Source organism: Trachurus japonicus, chromosome 19 (assembly GCF_045865225.1).
Source record: "Trachurus japonicus isolate A0001 chromosome 19, Traja_1.0".
NCBI classification, from domain to species: domain Eukaryota; kingdom Metazoa; phylum Chordata; class Actinopteri; order Carangiformes; family Carangidae; genus Trachurus; species Trachurus japonicus.
The window spans coordinates 7,921,623-7,933,789 of NC_140925.1; the positions used below are offsets into that span (position 1 = coordinate 7,921,623).

At 40.8% G+C, this 12,167-nt stretch overlaps 1 protein-coding gene across 2 annotated transcripts in view; it reads right to left on the reverse strand.

Moving 5' to 3' along the window:
* The window catches only part of adamts14 (ADAM metallopeptidase with thrombospondin type 1 motif, 14), a 44,248-nt gene extending 36,511 nt beyond the window's left edge, over window positions 1–7,737 (reverse strand). For both annotated transcript variants that reach the window (XM_085760786.1, XM_085760785.1), the window contains exons 1-2: window positions 7,426–7,737; window positions 6,487–6,929 (exon numbers count right to left, since the gene is read on the reverse strand). In XM_085760786.1, the coding sequence (XP_085616912.1) occupies window positions 6,487–6,929; window positions 7,426–7,504 (522 nt within the window). In that variant the 5' untranslated portion in view covers window positions 7,505–7,737. The remainder of the gene's footprint in view (window positions 1–6,486; window positions 6,930–7,425) is intronic.
* Window positions 7,738–12,167: the final 4,430 nt, after the last annotated feature.

Genomic DNA, 12,167 nt, shown 5'->3' on the forward strand with positions numbered 1-12,167 from the left:
CAAAGTCCAGCCATCATTCCAGGAGCTTAACCTGTAATTTGTGGCAGACTGTTTAGAAACATGTAATTTGGGTCCAAGGCACACTCTTTGTTTATCCACAAACAAGGGACAGAGGAGGGAGAGAGTAAAAAAGGTAATCCATCAGCTACTGAGCTCAAGGTATTCACTATGCGAGGTCACACGGTTTGCTTTATGAAGGGCCATCTATCTCGAGGAATGGAGGAAATGAGACTTCAGATATCATATTCATGTTAAGAGACACAGCTAGACAGACATATCCGTGATGTTAGATATTTTTTTTAAAAAAGCATGTGTGGTACAAGCAGGGAGATCAATAAGCCAGGGGAGTAAATCATGGCTCAGCAGAGTCGCGGGTTTGAAATAATCGTATGAGACAGGTTGTGGGAGCAGGGGATTACTACTTGATTCCTTATTATCAGCTTTCACATCTCACTGTGCTGGGCAACAAAGGGCATGCATAGCTGCTGATCAAAATGAGGATTATGAAGAGAAAATTGGGCTTCTAATCACTCATCTACAAAGAGGGAAAAAAAATTATAACTTAGCTGTGAACTTAACTGAAGTAGAAGATTATGAGGCTACTATTAATTAGTAATTGTTTTTTATTACAAAAGTTATTTGCCTAAAAGCATTATTATTATTATCAATAGAAATATTGATAGCACTAGAAGTAGAACTAATTACAGCATCAGAGTTTAGATATTGTAGTCTAGTAGTAGCTGGGTTGTAGAAGTGCTACAGTAGTAGCAGTGGTGGCAAAAGGGGCAATTATACCACCACCAATATGTAGTAGAAGATGAAGATACAGTGTGTATTAGTGTTAATAGTTGCAAATATATTAGTAATCCGTCTAGACAAGGAAGTAGTTGTAGCAGTATGTCGAAGAAAAGGTCATCGTGGCAACAGTAGTAGCAGTAGAAGAAAAAGTAGAGGACACAGCAGTGGCAGAAATGTAGAAAAGTGATAGTAATAGTTTCAAAGGTAAGTGGAAAAGGAATAAACAGCTGTAGAAGTGCATACATTCTCAATACCATGTGGTAACTTTTACAGATAGGGAGGCCGAGCCAAAGAAGGCTTGGGTATTGTGTTACATGTAAATATGCAAATTGAATAAATATGTCTGTGAAAAGGAGTTATTAAAAGCAGACGTAGAGGAAGAAGCAGCTGTACCAATAGCAGCAAAGGTAGATGCTGTCATAGAGGAAGAAGGATAAGTTGTATTAGGGACAGTGGCAATAATACTGTAGTTGAACCACGACCAAGAGGAAAGTAGCTGAGGAAGTAGTTATAGTTGTGGAGGCGGCTCTGGTCTGTAAACTATCTGAAATATTAAGCAGCAAGAGTAGTGTGCATGTGCTGTGCATATCATAGTGTGTGTTTGAATGACACAGACGCACTGTACCTGCTGCAGATCAGTATTAGAGTGGAAATAAATCACATTATTGGCAGAGAAGTCGGGCTTCTACTGATGGAGCTCTTAATTTAGTGACTTTACCACTGCCAGCAAAGTACTGGAACACCAGAGGATACTGGAATACTGGACTGGGACCAGCCACGTACAGAATTCCTGCAAACATTCATGAATAGAACAATTTATGCAAGCATTTTCCATCTCCAATGGATGGAAAACTGCACCCCCAATCCCCACCCACCCCAAGAAAACAGTTCACCGACTGCCTGCTGACTGTTGCTAGGTGGCTCTCTCTCTATTTAACTGATGGACACAGAAATAGCGCTCTTCCGACTGCGGTTATCTGGCACTTGTGTTTCCATCACACATGTAATTCAATCAGCCCGTCATCTGCGCTAATTCCCAACACATGAGGAGCTCCGGTATAATCATAGCCGTCACTCATCGCTCCACAACAATAGCTCATGCCGGTCTGGAGCGCACAGCTGTTGCCATCTAGCAGGGATTACAGCCAGAAAGGAAAGATATAGAAAACGCTGACAAGTTGGTCAATTAAACATGAGACTGCATTGAAATGAAATTGAAAGTGTTGGTCTGTTGTGGAACATGGAGTCATTTTCTATCCACTTTGTGACCTCAGTTGACAGTCAGATTGTGCTGTGAGGCCCAAGCAAAGATATTAGATTAATTTGCACCTTTGCAATATGTACATCTTATCTGTCATGAGCTTGGATTGCCATAAATCTTACACCTCCGGGCACATGGCAGGAGACCAAGTTAACATAATCTGTTTCTGGTGATGTCATGCTTTGCTATTTGGGAATCATCTCTATGGGAGCAGGCCCTCTGCAGAGGACAGGTCGAAGCAAAGCTTATTGTGGAAATTCAGATGTTTCAAAGCTTGGTTAAGAGCTGTGATGACTGCAGGTGTGCTCTTCAAAGTCTGAGTAAACAGAAGAAAACAAAATTATCTGTACAGCTGTGATATACAGTACATCTGCTGAAATCTTATAGTATGTTTCTGTTTTCTTTGAGGGACCCCATCAAACGTAACCTCTGAAGATGGAGTGCTGGTGGTACACATGTATACAGTACAGTGCACTATGGAGATCTGGCCCACATGCGGTGGCCTTAAACAAATGATTCATGTCCTTGTTCCTTCAACCGTCCTTTCATCAGACATTATCTTCTCTGTGTACTTCCACATCAAGCAGACACTTCAGACTAAATAATTTGCCTGTGAGCTGTCTGAGCACCTTCAAATGTTCTCCAAACACCCCTGCAGGCACAGACACGTCCATGTTTAGGTTGGCTTTGATGCAAGGAAATGCATAGATGATATTTTTTTTGTCTATCTGACTGCAGCCTTTAAAGGATGAGCTCCAGCAAATCACAATAAAACATCTCTCCACACATGCAACAAGTGGTATCTAGGCATCTTTACGGATAGTTGTGGTTTTGTTTGCCTTGTCTGCGACCTTCAACCACCACCGCTGTAATATAGAGCTGATTGCAGTGTTGTTCGTGAGTGATGCTCGCGAGGCTTTGAAATCTGACATTTGAAAAGGTCAACAGCAGCAAGTCTGTCCAATCCCAACCTTACAGAAACACTACATAATATGCTCAGACTTTAATGACGGAAATTGAAACTGGAAATTACCTTTTGACAACTGACACAAACTGACAACTGAAAATGCTGGTGAGTTGGTTGAATAGTTCTTTCAAAAGAAATAACTTGAGACAACAACTTGAGGACTTCAATTATCTACCATATTTGAAACAAATCTAATCCACAAACCGAGTGCCATATGGGGAAACAAATCCCAGTCAAGATGCTCCAGAGGAACCATACCCGACTCTTGCCTACAAAAGTATAGAGATGGATCACAGCCATCTGCTTCCAGACTTCCAATATGCCGAATTAATGTTTGGCTTAGCTTTTTGACTTTTCCATGGATTTACATTCTGAAGCAGATTTATGTGACACAATCAATTAATTTGTTGCCTGCTTTCAGATGGTGTAGCTGATCACTGACCCAGGATCTAATTTTGTCAATATTCATAATAATAAAAAATGAATAACACAAAATTGTACTATTTACATCTTCTTTAAATAAATGTGCTGATGTTCCATGACGCTGGATTGTCTTGAGTAACGTGAGAATACTATTGGGTTATTTCAACATTTTCATGTCAGAGTTACCATAATTACCAGATTCCAACTTTAGGTAATTCTATCAACATCCAAGTCATAATTATGTCTAACAACATAAGATTTTACTTACAGCTCTAATATGTTCAACTTCTTCCCTTCATAAGTCTACAAGTCAATAAATCATTACTTTTCAAGGTTATGTACAATATAGAGTTTAGCTTGGTGCAACATTAGCACTGCATTTCAACATACTGTAATGACAGCCATCATTTCTAAACCATTACAACTGATTTTTGCTTTATGTATTGCTTAGAACCCTGCAACATTGAGATATAGATTTCTGTCTTTTCTATGCTTAGGATTGTAAGAAGAATGCATTTAAACTCTCATATCATGTTAGTAGGTGAATACAGCTTTGTGCTGTTGTGCGTCACTTCTGGCCATAAGTCACTGAAGAGCATATATACAGTTGCTTCTCAGGAAATTACTTTGTAAGTGAGCAAAGCATGGCTTTGTCCACACGCAACTCATTGCTATGACATTCAGAAGAATGAAATGACTCTGTGACATCTTTCTTTACTTGTTCTCTCAGCTTCACCACTGACGTGGTGGTTGTGGCAATGCAGGGAAAAGTATGTGTGTCTGTATTGTGCTGCTGATGCAACATAAAAAGAAAACTCAAGTATTAAACTCATCAACTAGCACAGACATTAGGTGCTGGGCCTGTTGAAATTAAATAAATAAATACATAAATAAAGATTTGAATGAAATAATGTAGTTTTCTTTCTTGAAGTGAGTATGAGTGTGTGATCATTTAGAAAAGTTGAAGTGTGTTTTTCTGTGTCACTTGGAGGCCAGAAGGTTATCTCCATGCTCATTCCACTCGTTATTTCAGAGCAGTTCAGAGAGCTGACTCCAATTCAAATGTCACATGTGCGTTTGAAAATTCACTTTAATTTTCTCCACTGCAAACAGCCATTAGTGGCTAAGCTCACCTCCCACGCTCTGCACGATCACAGGGCAGCACAGTCCAACAGCCAGAGGTGACACCAATGGACTGCATTAGAGCAGACTGATGCATACATGTAGTGGAGTAGAAGGAGGATGTGCATGCCCATGCCCTGGATGGGTGTGCTGGAATTGTGGTAATTGATTTTTAATTGATTTTACCCCGACAAACTGTGCTTTAAACACAGTTTAAAGTTTGTTTCTTCTCTCAGGATGGAGCCCAGCACCATTTAAGATTCTTGTCAGTTTCATTGGATTCCAGAGCTCTTTTAACTGCACTACTGAGAATCCAAATATTTATACAACCTTCTGAAACCACTCCTCCAGTATAATCCAGGTATCTACAGTACACAGATATTCAATCACTTTTGGTTAATTCTGCAGCCTAGGGTTGGGTTTTGATATCCAAATAAATGGCAGATCAGATTCAAGGTATTGGAATTTGCTACGGTCCGGGGAAAAACCAAGTCTTGTTCCAAATCTTTAACCTCTGGATGAGGAATATATAAAACATTCACGTGGGAGGTTCCTAAACTTTAAGCCATGGCTGACTGTCACTTTTACCAAATGACATACCAACATCATTGATGGAAGTTTTAAGTAGGCCACATTAGTTGTAGCCACCGGTAATTCAATTCTTCAAAGCTTTAACCAAATGTGAAAAGAGTTGTTCATGGCGTTGAATCTACAGAGAATTATTACCCAAAGTCTCACCCTACAGAATATTTTAGCATCTTTCAGCCCAGTTCTGGCTAAGGAGCACACCGCTACACAGTTTAAGCTCTTTCTTATTGCTCGGTATCATTTTCAGATGTAGTTGTAGCTGTTATCGGGCAAGACTCAAATATACCTGCCCAGCACCTAACAGCAACTGATTGCTCACGGGACACTGAAACAAGCCAGCAAACACAGCTAGTAAAAAAAAACAACAACAGCTAGTGAAAAACTAAAACAAGCTGGTGGGCACAGTGAAAGACAGATATTGAAAAGCTAAAACTAGCAAATGTATTGGCAACAAAAAGAAAAAGAGCTTAAGAGAAAGTGAATAGAAACTTTTAGGAGTTGCAGGAAAATGACTCCATGCTAATGTCCCTCCATATATGATCACCATAAAATGTGATATCAACAGCTTTTTGAACTTTAAGAAACAAAATAAAACTTTGCTATTGTCTAGCTACAGTAGGCCTATAAGCTCCACGTTTATCCTCAATGCTGGATGGTTTGTGACAGAAATATGAGAGGATTCAGATTTGCTGACCACATGGTTTCATCTTCAATTTCCAAAACCGACATGCTCCTGTGTCAGTTCTCATGCACCACCCTTCAAGGTTGCGAGTTGGTGCGAACATTTGACCCCCTTCTCTTTCTACTCCAGCCCTGTTATTGGCTCCCTGACTGAAGTCTTGGCCAGTAGCACATCGGAATCACGACACTCAAACTGCAACATGTGCCGGCTCGTGTGTAAATGAAAGCTTTTCTTCACCGGCAAAAAATATGAGCGTTTTGAAGGACACGGAGCACACAGATGGACAGCATAGAAATGATGCTGCAAGAGTGGGTTAGAGAAATGTCTGTGAAACTTTGATATTACAGTAAAGACTGGTGACATTTAGAATCCATGGTAACCAATATTCAGCAAAGAGCTATCTCTCTTATGTTTGCTCAAGGCGGGAATTGTCAAGCCTCCACAATTACAACCTTATTGGCCTGCTTAATAATAAAATGTGATTTCATTTATTTAACACCAGGCCCACACATTGAAAAGATGGATTTCAGATATCTCATAAGGATGTGATAGCTTAGGTCTGAAATTATAAATATGAATAAATGCATGCCAGCCAATGACACAAAGAAGGAGAAGCATCTTTCCTACTGTGCATTGATGACTTACCAGTCCATCACAGTTGCTGATAGCCACCGAAGCCTCCGGCATGTCACTCACATCCCCGGTGAAAACACAGTACCCATGGATACGTTCCTTGGCCTTTTCCTCAAAGTCTTCCTGCCATTCCACAAATGCCCCGGGGGCCACCAGCCTCCTGTTGGCCCTCAGGCGGAGGTGCAGTTCTTTCCCAAACACAGTGACATTGAAAAACAAGTGCTGAGTCGAGGAGGAGGAGGTGACTGAGGGCATCTCGGGGGCACCGCGGGCCACCCTTCTTTTGCTGCCAAAGTCTGTGGCGGCATCAGCAGCAGCAGCAGCAGCAGCAGCAGCACCATCACCACCTTTACTTCCACTTCCAGCAGAGACCACGTGAGAAATGTACCGGCCATGGGAGTCTGTGCTGAATGGCACGATAAGACCATATTCACTTAACTTTCCAGAGAGTTTTTCTGATGAGACAGATAGTGTCAAGTGAGAATCACATTCACAGACCTATGGCAAGCAAGTTCCAATGGAAAAAACAACAACAACAACTATAAAGCAAAGCTGAATGATTAAAAAGACATGTGCCATACATAAATTGACTTCAAACCTACATAATTATATAAAACATGTGTAAATTAGCAGTCTTCATGAAATTGAGGTATTATGAGTGAAAAAAATGAACTGTGGAAAAAAATGAACTGTGGATGTCCCTAGGATAGCCAGTGGTGGTTCAATACATTATATTGATATTTTTCCATCCTTGACAGTTAAGCTGTCAGACTTATGTATGTTGTGCTATTAATTTAAAATAGGCCATACATCATATGTATCATTATTCAATCAGATTCAGAGGTCGGGGTCTATTTCTACACGCACACTCCACACACTCACACACACAATACAAAAGCAATGCAAAAAAAAATAAGAAAAGACAAGAAAAGAAAGAAGTTGACAACTCACCATGCGTTTCTGCAGCGAAAATATGCTCCAAAAATAGATGACTGAGTGAAAAGCACATCAATAAATACATACAATCCATAGCGAGGGCTACAGTGTGAGAGCTGCCACTTCAGCGCTGAGTTTTCCTGAATGTTGTAAACTTTGAGCAGAGCCCTTCCTCCTGAAAAAAAAGGAGCACAAATGCAGGAGAAACGTCCTCAGAACAGAGCTCCAGCGAAGCAGCCGGGCATTTCTGAGCGTTTTTCCCTCTAGACGCCAAACTGACGGATATTCACAAGTTGTTTCCAATCTTTTGGCCCGTGCTTAACTACATAGACCAAGACTGCCCCATCCATTTAGGGAGCTAAGGGGGGGATATCTGGGGTGCTGATGACGACAACTCCCCCGGTAGAAACCGGGACGGTTTGAAGAGGTAGCCCAATTCTTTTCTTCTTCTTCTTCTTCTTCTCTTTCCTTCCTCAGATAACTTTTTTTAAAGGGCAAGAGAGCAAGTTAACGCACGCCTACGCTGAGGGAAAAAAAAAAAAAGTCGGAAGGGTTCAGATAAAGTGTGCAGAGACAGAGTGTCCCGGTGGTGAAACATCTGCCGTCCAGTCGTGCACCATTACGCACCAATGGTTCGGCTGCGGGACTCACAACTGCTCAACTTGAAGCCACTACCAGCCAACAGTGGGAGCGCCTCTCCTCTAGACTACCACATATTAAGCCAAGCGATTTTTTTTTCAAGTCAAAAAAAAAGAAAGAAAAAAGAGAAAGAGTTCAGTCGTTATATCATCATATCCTGCAAAAAGCAGCAGCCCACCTCCACAGCTAATATTCACTCTTAACATCTACTTTCTCTGTTAAAGTGGGTAAAAACTCTGCCAAATGCAAAGCAGTAACTTATGTTTGCATACGAGGCAGTGATAAAGTGGCAGTAAGGAGGAGTGTAAAGGTCCTCAGAGGAGCTGCTTAAAGAAAAGCAGGACATGTTAAAGAAAACGATATACATTCATTTATATTATGAATTTAGTTGGGGGTTTTGCAGACTTTTTTCAGGCATTAGACACATCCTGTACATCACAGGAATACATATACAGCCAAAAAAAGAGACCAAACTCAAGGTATCAGAACATATAAATATCAATACCATAAAATAAATGTACATATTTTTTTAACATATTCTAAAATGGCATTAAGAATACTGTATTGAATTCACTATGTGACAAAAGAAACACAACAGCAGAGACTCTGCCTCTTAGAATAATGCTCATATGTGTACGATCACTTTTTATTTGATGCAAATATTCTTTATTCCTATATCCCTTTGGTGTTCAGACTCAAGAGGACATTTTCCGGCATTACAGTGTTTTATTATGAACTTCCAAACTTGTCTTCCTCTTACTGTGCAAGGAAACTGAACAAAGACTGAATTTCACACTGAAAAAGATCCAGCTTTGGAAGAGACTCAGCTGATTTGACCTGACCTCTTACACTGAAACTGTGGGCAGGAGTCAAAGCAGTGAATGTATCAGTATTTTCCTAAAACAGACTTAAAGAAAAAATAAGGGGCAAAATAAAGTAGAACTGGTTGCTAACGTAAAGTGCCAGTGTGGCTTTAAAGAATAAGCCTATGAATGGCTGCAGGGCTAAAATCTGATTCAGTGCAACTACATATTTTCCATGTCTCTTAAATGCAATACTAGTATCAACAAAGCACACACAGCATTATTCAATTTAATGACCTCATGCAGTTTGTATCTCTAATTTTCATAATCTGGTCTAATCCTGCAGATGTCACTGTGAGCATATGTTCCATTTGCAGAAAGGGCACCAATCCAACACCGTCATTAAAGACTTAGAAGGTGTGAAAATCGTACAGTGGATTTCATCGGTGGAATGACAGCCTGTTAAAACTTTGGATGACTGCTCAAGCAACTGGGATTTTTTTTGGCCCCGGCTCACCCTGCTGGAGTCCAGACTTAGTCAGACATGACCACGCAGAGACTGAACCAACAACTCTGGAATCCTTCTCAGAGGAAGAGAAGGGGGTTGGGTTGAAATGAGTTTTGACTTTCAGGTACTTTCTAGAGAAAAAAGGTGTCTAGACTGGACATTCTTTTCCCTCCACATGCAGTTTCTCTGACTGTGTCTGGGCTCCGCCGGTCAGGACGACCTCCCCCCATGCGGTGCATATATACTCTCACTCTGAGCTTAATTACCTCCATGCTCCCAGGATGGTCAATGTAGAGCAGGTGTGGGTTTTACACAGTCATCCCCCCGGGGGTGGCGATGAGAAGATTGGATGGTGATCCAGAGTCGTGCATTAATAAGCGATGGAAACTAACCACAGCATTAAGAGATGGAAACCATTAACTGCCTTGTAAGAAGTTTTATGCTCTTTTTCCATCCATACTGTTTGGAGTTTTTTTTTTTTTTTTTTTTGCATGTGTCTAAAAGCCAGGATGAAATTCCACAATATAGCATAGTATTCAATTAGAAGTCTTGTTTTTTCCCCTCTGAAATGAATAGCTCCACTCAGTCTGTGGTTAAGTCCACACACCAGAACAATTTTCTACTACAGTTCTCGCATTAGAACACTCTGTCCTTCACAACAGAAGTCTGAGAGCAAAACTTTTTATACTCTCTAACTTAAAATCAAACTAAGTATGTTGTTCAAATGAAGGATTCCTCCTCAGAAATTAGATGAACTAATAAATAAATATTTGAAGAAAAAAAAAAAGTCTTATTCTCATCCCTGCCCATGCTTAACAGAGAGGTGGGTCAGCAGCACTTTAAATTAACTTGTACATTTGAATCAAACAGACACAAATATGGTGAGCAGTGGTTATTAGTCTAGCCTGCCTGTGCGGATGGAGCTGCAAAGAATTAAGCTTCTTCCACTGTAGTTCCAGGAACGGGGAGACAGTTACAGTACAGTCGTGCACGGCTGTGGATGCCTCAGTGTGCTGTAATGTGGTCTAGCCATGCCAGCGTGCTGAGAAAATATGTGACTTTTCATCTCCAAGATGCAGGGAGATGCAAAGCAGCTGCTAGTCTGCAGCTTGAGGGAAGAGGAGCTGCTGCATGTGCCAAGTTACAAACCAGTGACTTGGAGGGGTTGTTATTATGGTCCTCTCCTCTGTCCTGTGGGATTTGACACTGCAAGATTCAGAACCAGTTCAGAGTTATGACCCTGGTTACACTCGATGAGTTTCACTTGACCTCCCTCAGGAAAACGTGATTAGACAGTAATGAGTGTGGAAGTGTTTTCTATGCGCAGCTGCAGCAGTAGACTCCTTTTTGTGTCGCTGCAGTTATGCCATTAAGATGAATGATTTTTCTATTATTTCCTTGTCAGATGCTAACGAAAGGGTTAAACATTTTTGCTCAGTATGCTTTCTTTATACGACTATGATCTTTACAGACAGCTTATCTGATGCTCTAAATCACTGCACCTGGCCTGAAATAGTCCCACACCAAATCACCCGTAAACCACAAATGTAGTTACACCGTTTCCCCCTGCTTCATATTTAGCATAGGCTACAGATTGTTTTCGCACATAGGTCTCTCAGGCTGGGTGTCTCTCAAAACAAAACCTACAGGAGAGTTTTACAAAAATGCACTACAAGCTTAAAGGGATAGTTCAAAATGTTTGCAAATTCGCCTATTGCCATAATCCCTATAGTCATAGCAGGAGTAGGTTCATTACGTTTAATTGTCGGTATGAGCTGTTTTTAGATCGGTGGGGCAGAAACTCAAACTCAGCCAGCGCTACGGAGGCGCCCGGTACTTTTCCCTTATCCTCATCAAACTCAGAATTCAACAACTTCAAAACGCTCTTGTGGACAAGTTTTGACCTGTACATTGACAATGCTTTGAAATAATAACGTAACATTACGAGACAGAGTTGCTTTCGAGGCAAAATGCGTGACCGAAACTACATTCCAGACACGGGGTAATTTCAAAAACGCAAGTAGTTCCGAGTATTTACTATACCTTATTATTTCATAGCGTGGCGAATGTGCAGGTCATAACTTCTTCTCTTTTGGGCGTTGTTGGATTGTGCATTTGATGACTTTTGAGGGAAAGGCGAAAGTACGCTTTTGTGAGCAGCTTGCGTCTCTGCCCCGCCGATCTAAAAATAGCTTGCACCGACAATTAAAGGTAATGAACCTACTCCTATGACTACATTGCACATTATGTGATTGCTATAGTTTATAGATGTGTTTGCAGAATCGATTCAAGTCTTTCTGAGGTAGGCTACCTCCAATCAAGCCATGCCTTTTAACACAAAATGTAAGCCAGGATATAAATCTCTCATGCCTGTATTCAGGGAATGGAAAGGAAATGTGAATATTTGATTTGTAAGTTAATTTGTGCTCCTAAATATTCTGTGTGCGCTCCTAAAATTTTAGGTCAGGGGCCACTGTGCTCCTAGTAAAAAAAAAAAAAATAGTCTGGAGCCCTGGCTATATGAATGTAAATTCATGTCTGTCAGTCAGTCAGTGCACCACTTTGATTCAAACTGAAATGTTATTGACAGTCAGGGTCCATAAAAGGACCAACCCTGTTGACTTTGGTGATTACCAAAGCAAACCTTTAGATCATGTAAAGCTTACAAAACTTTTTTGTCTGCCAAGCTCCAGCCAGAGCGATTGATGGCTTCAGCATGTTAGCAATCATGTGTTCACATGCCTCTGCCTGACATCGCTACATTAACGTATACATTTGGGGAAGATTTAAAGTATTTTTACCGTTTC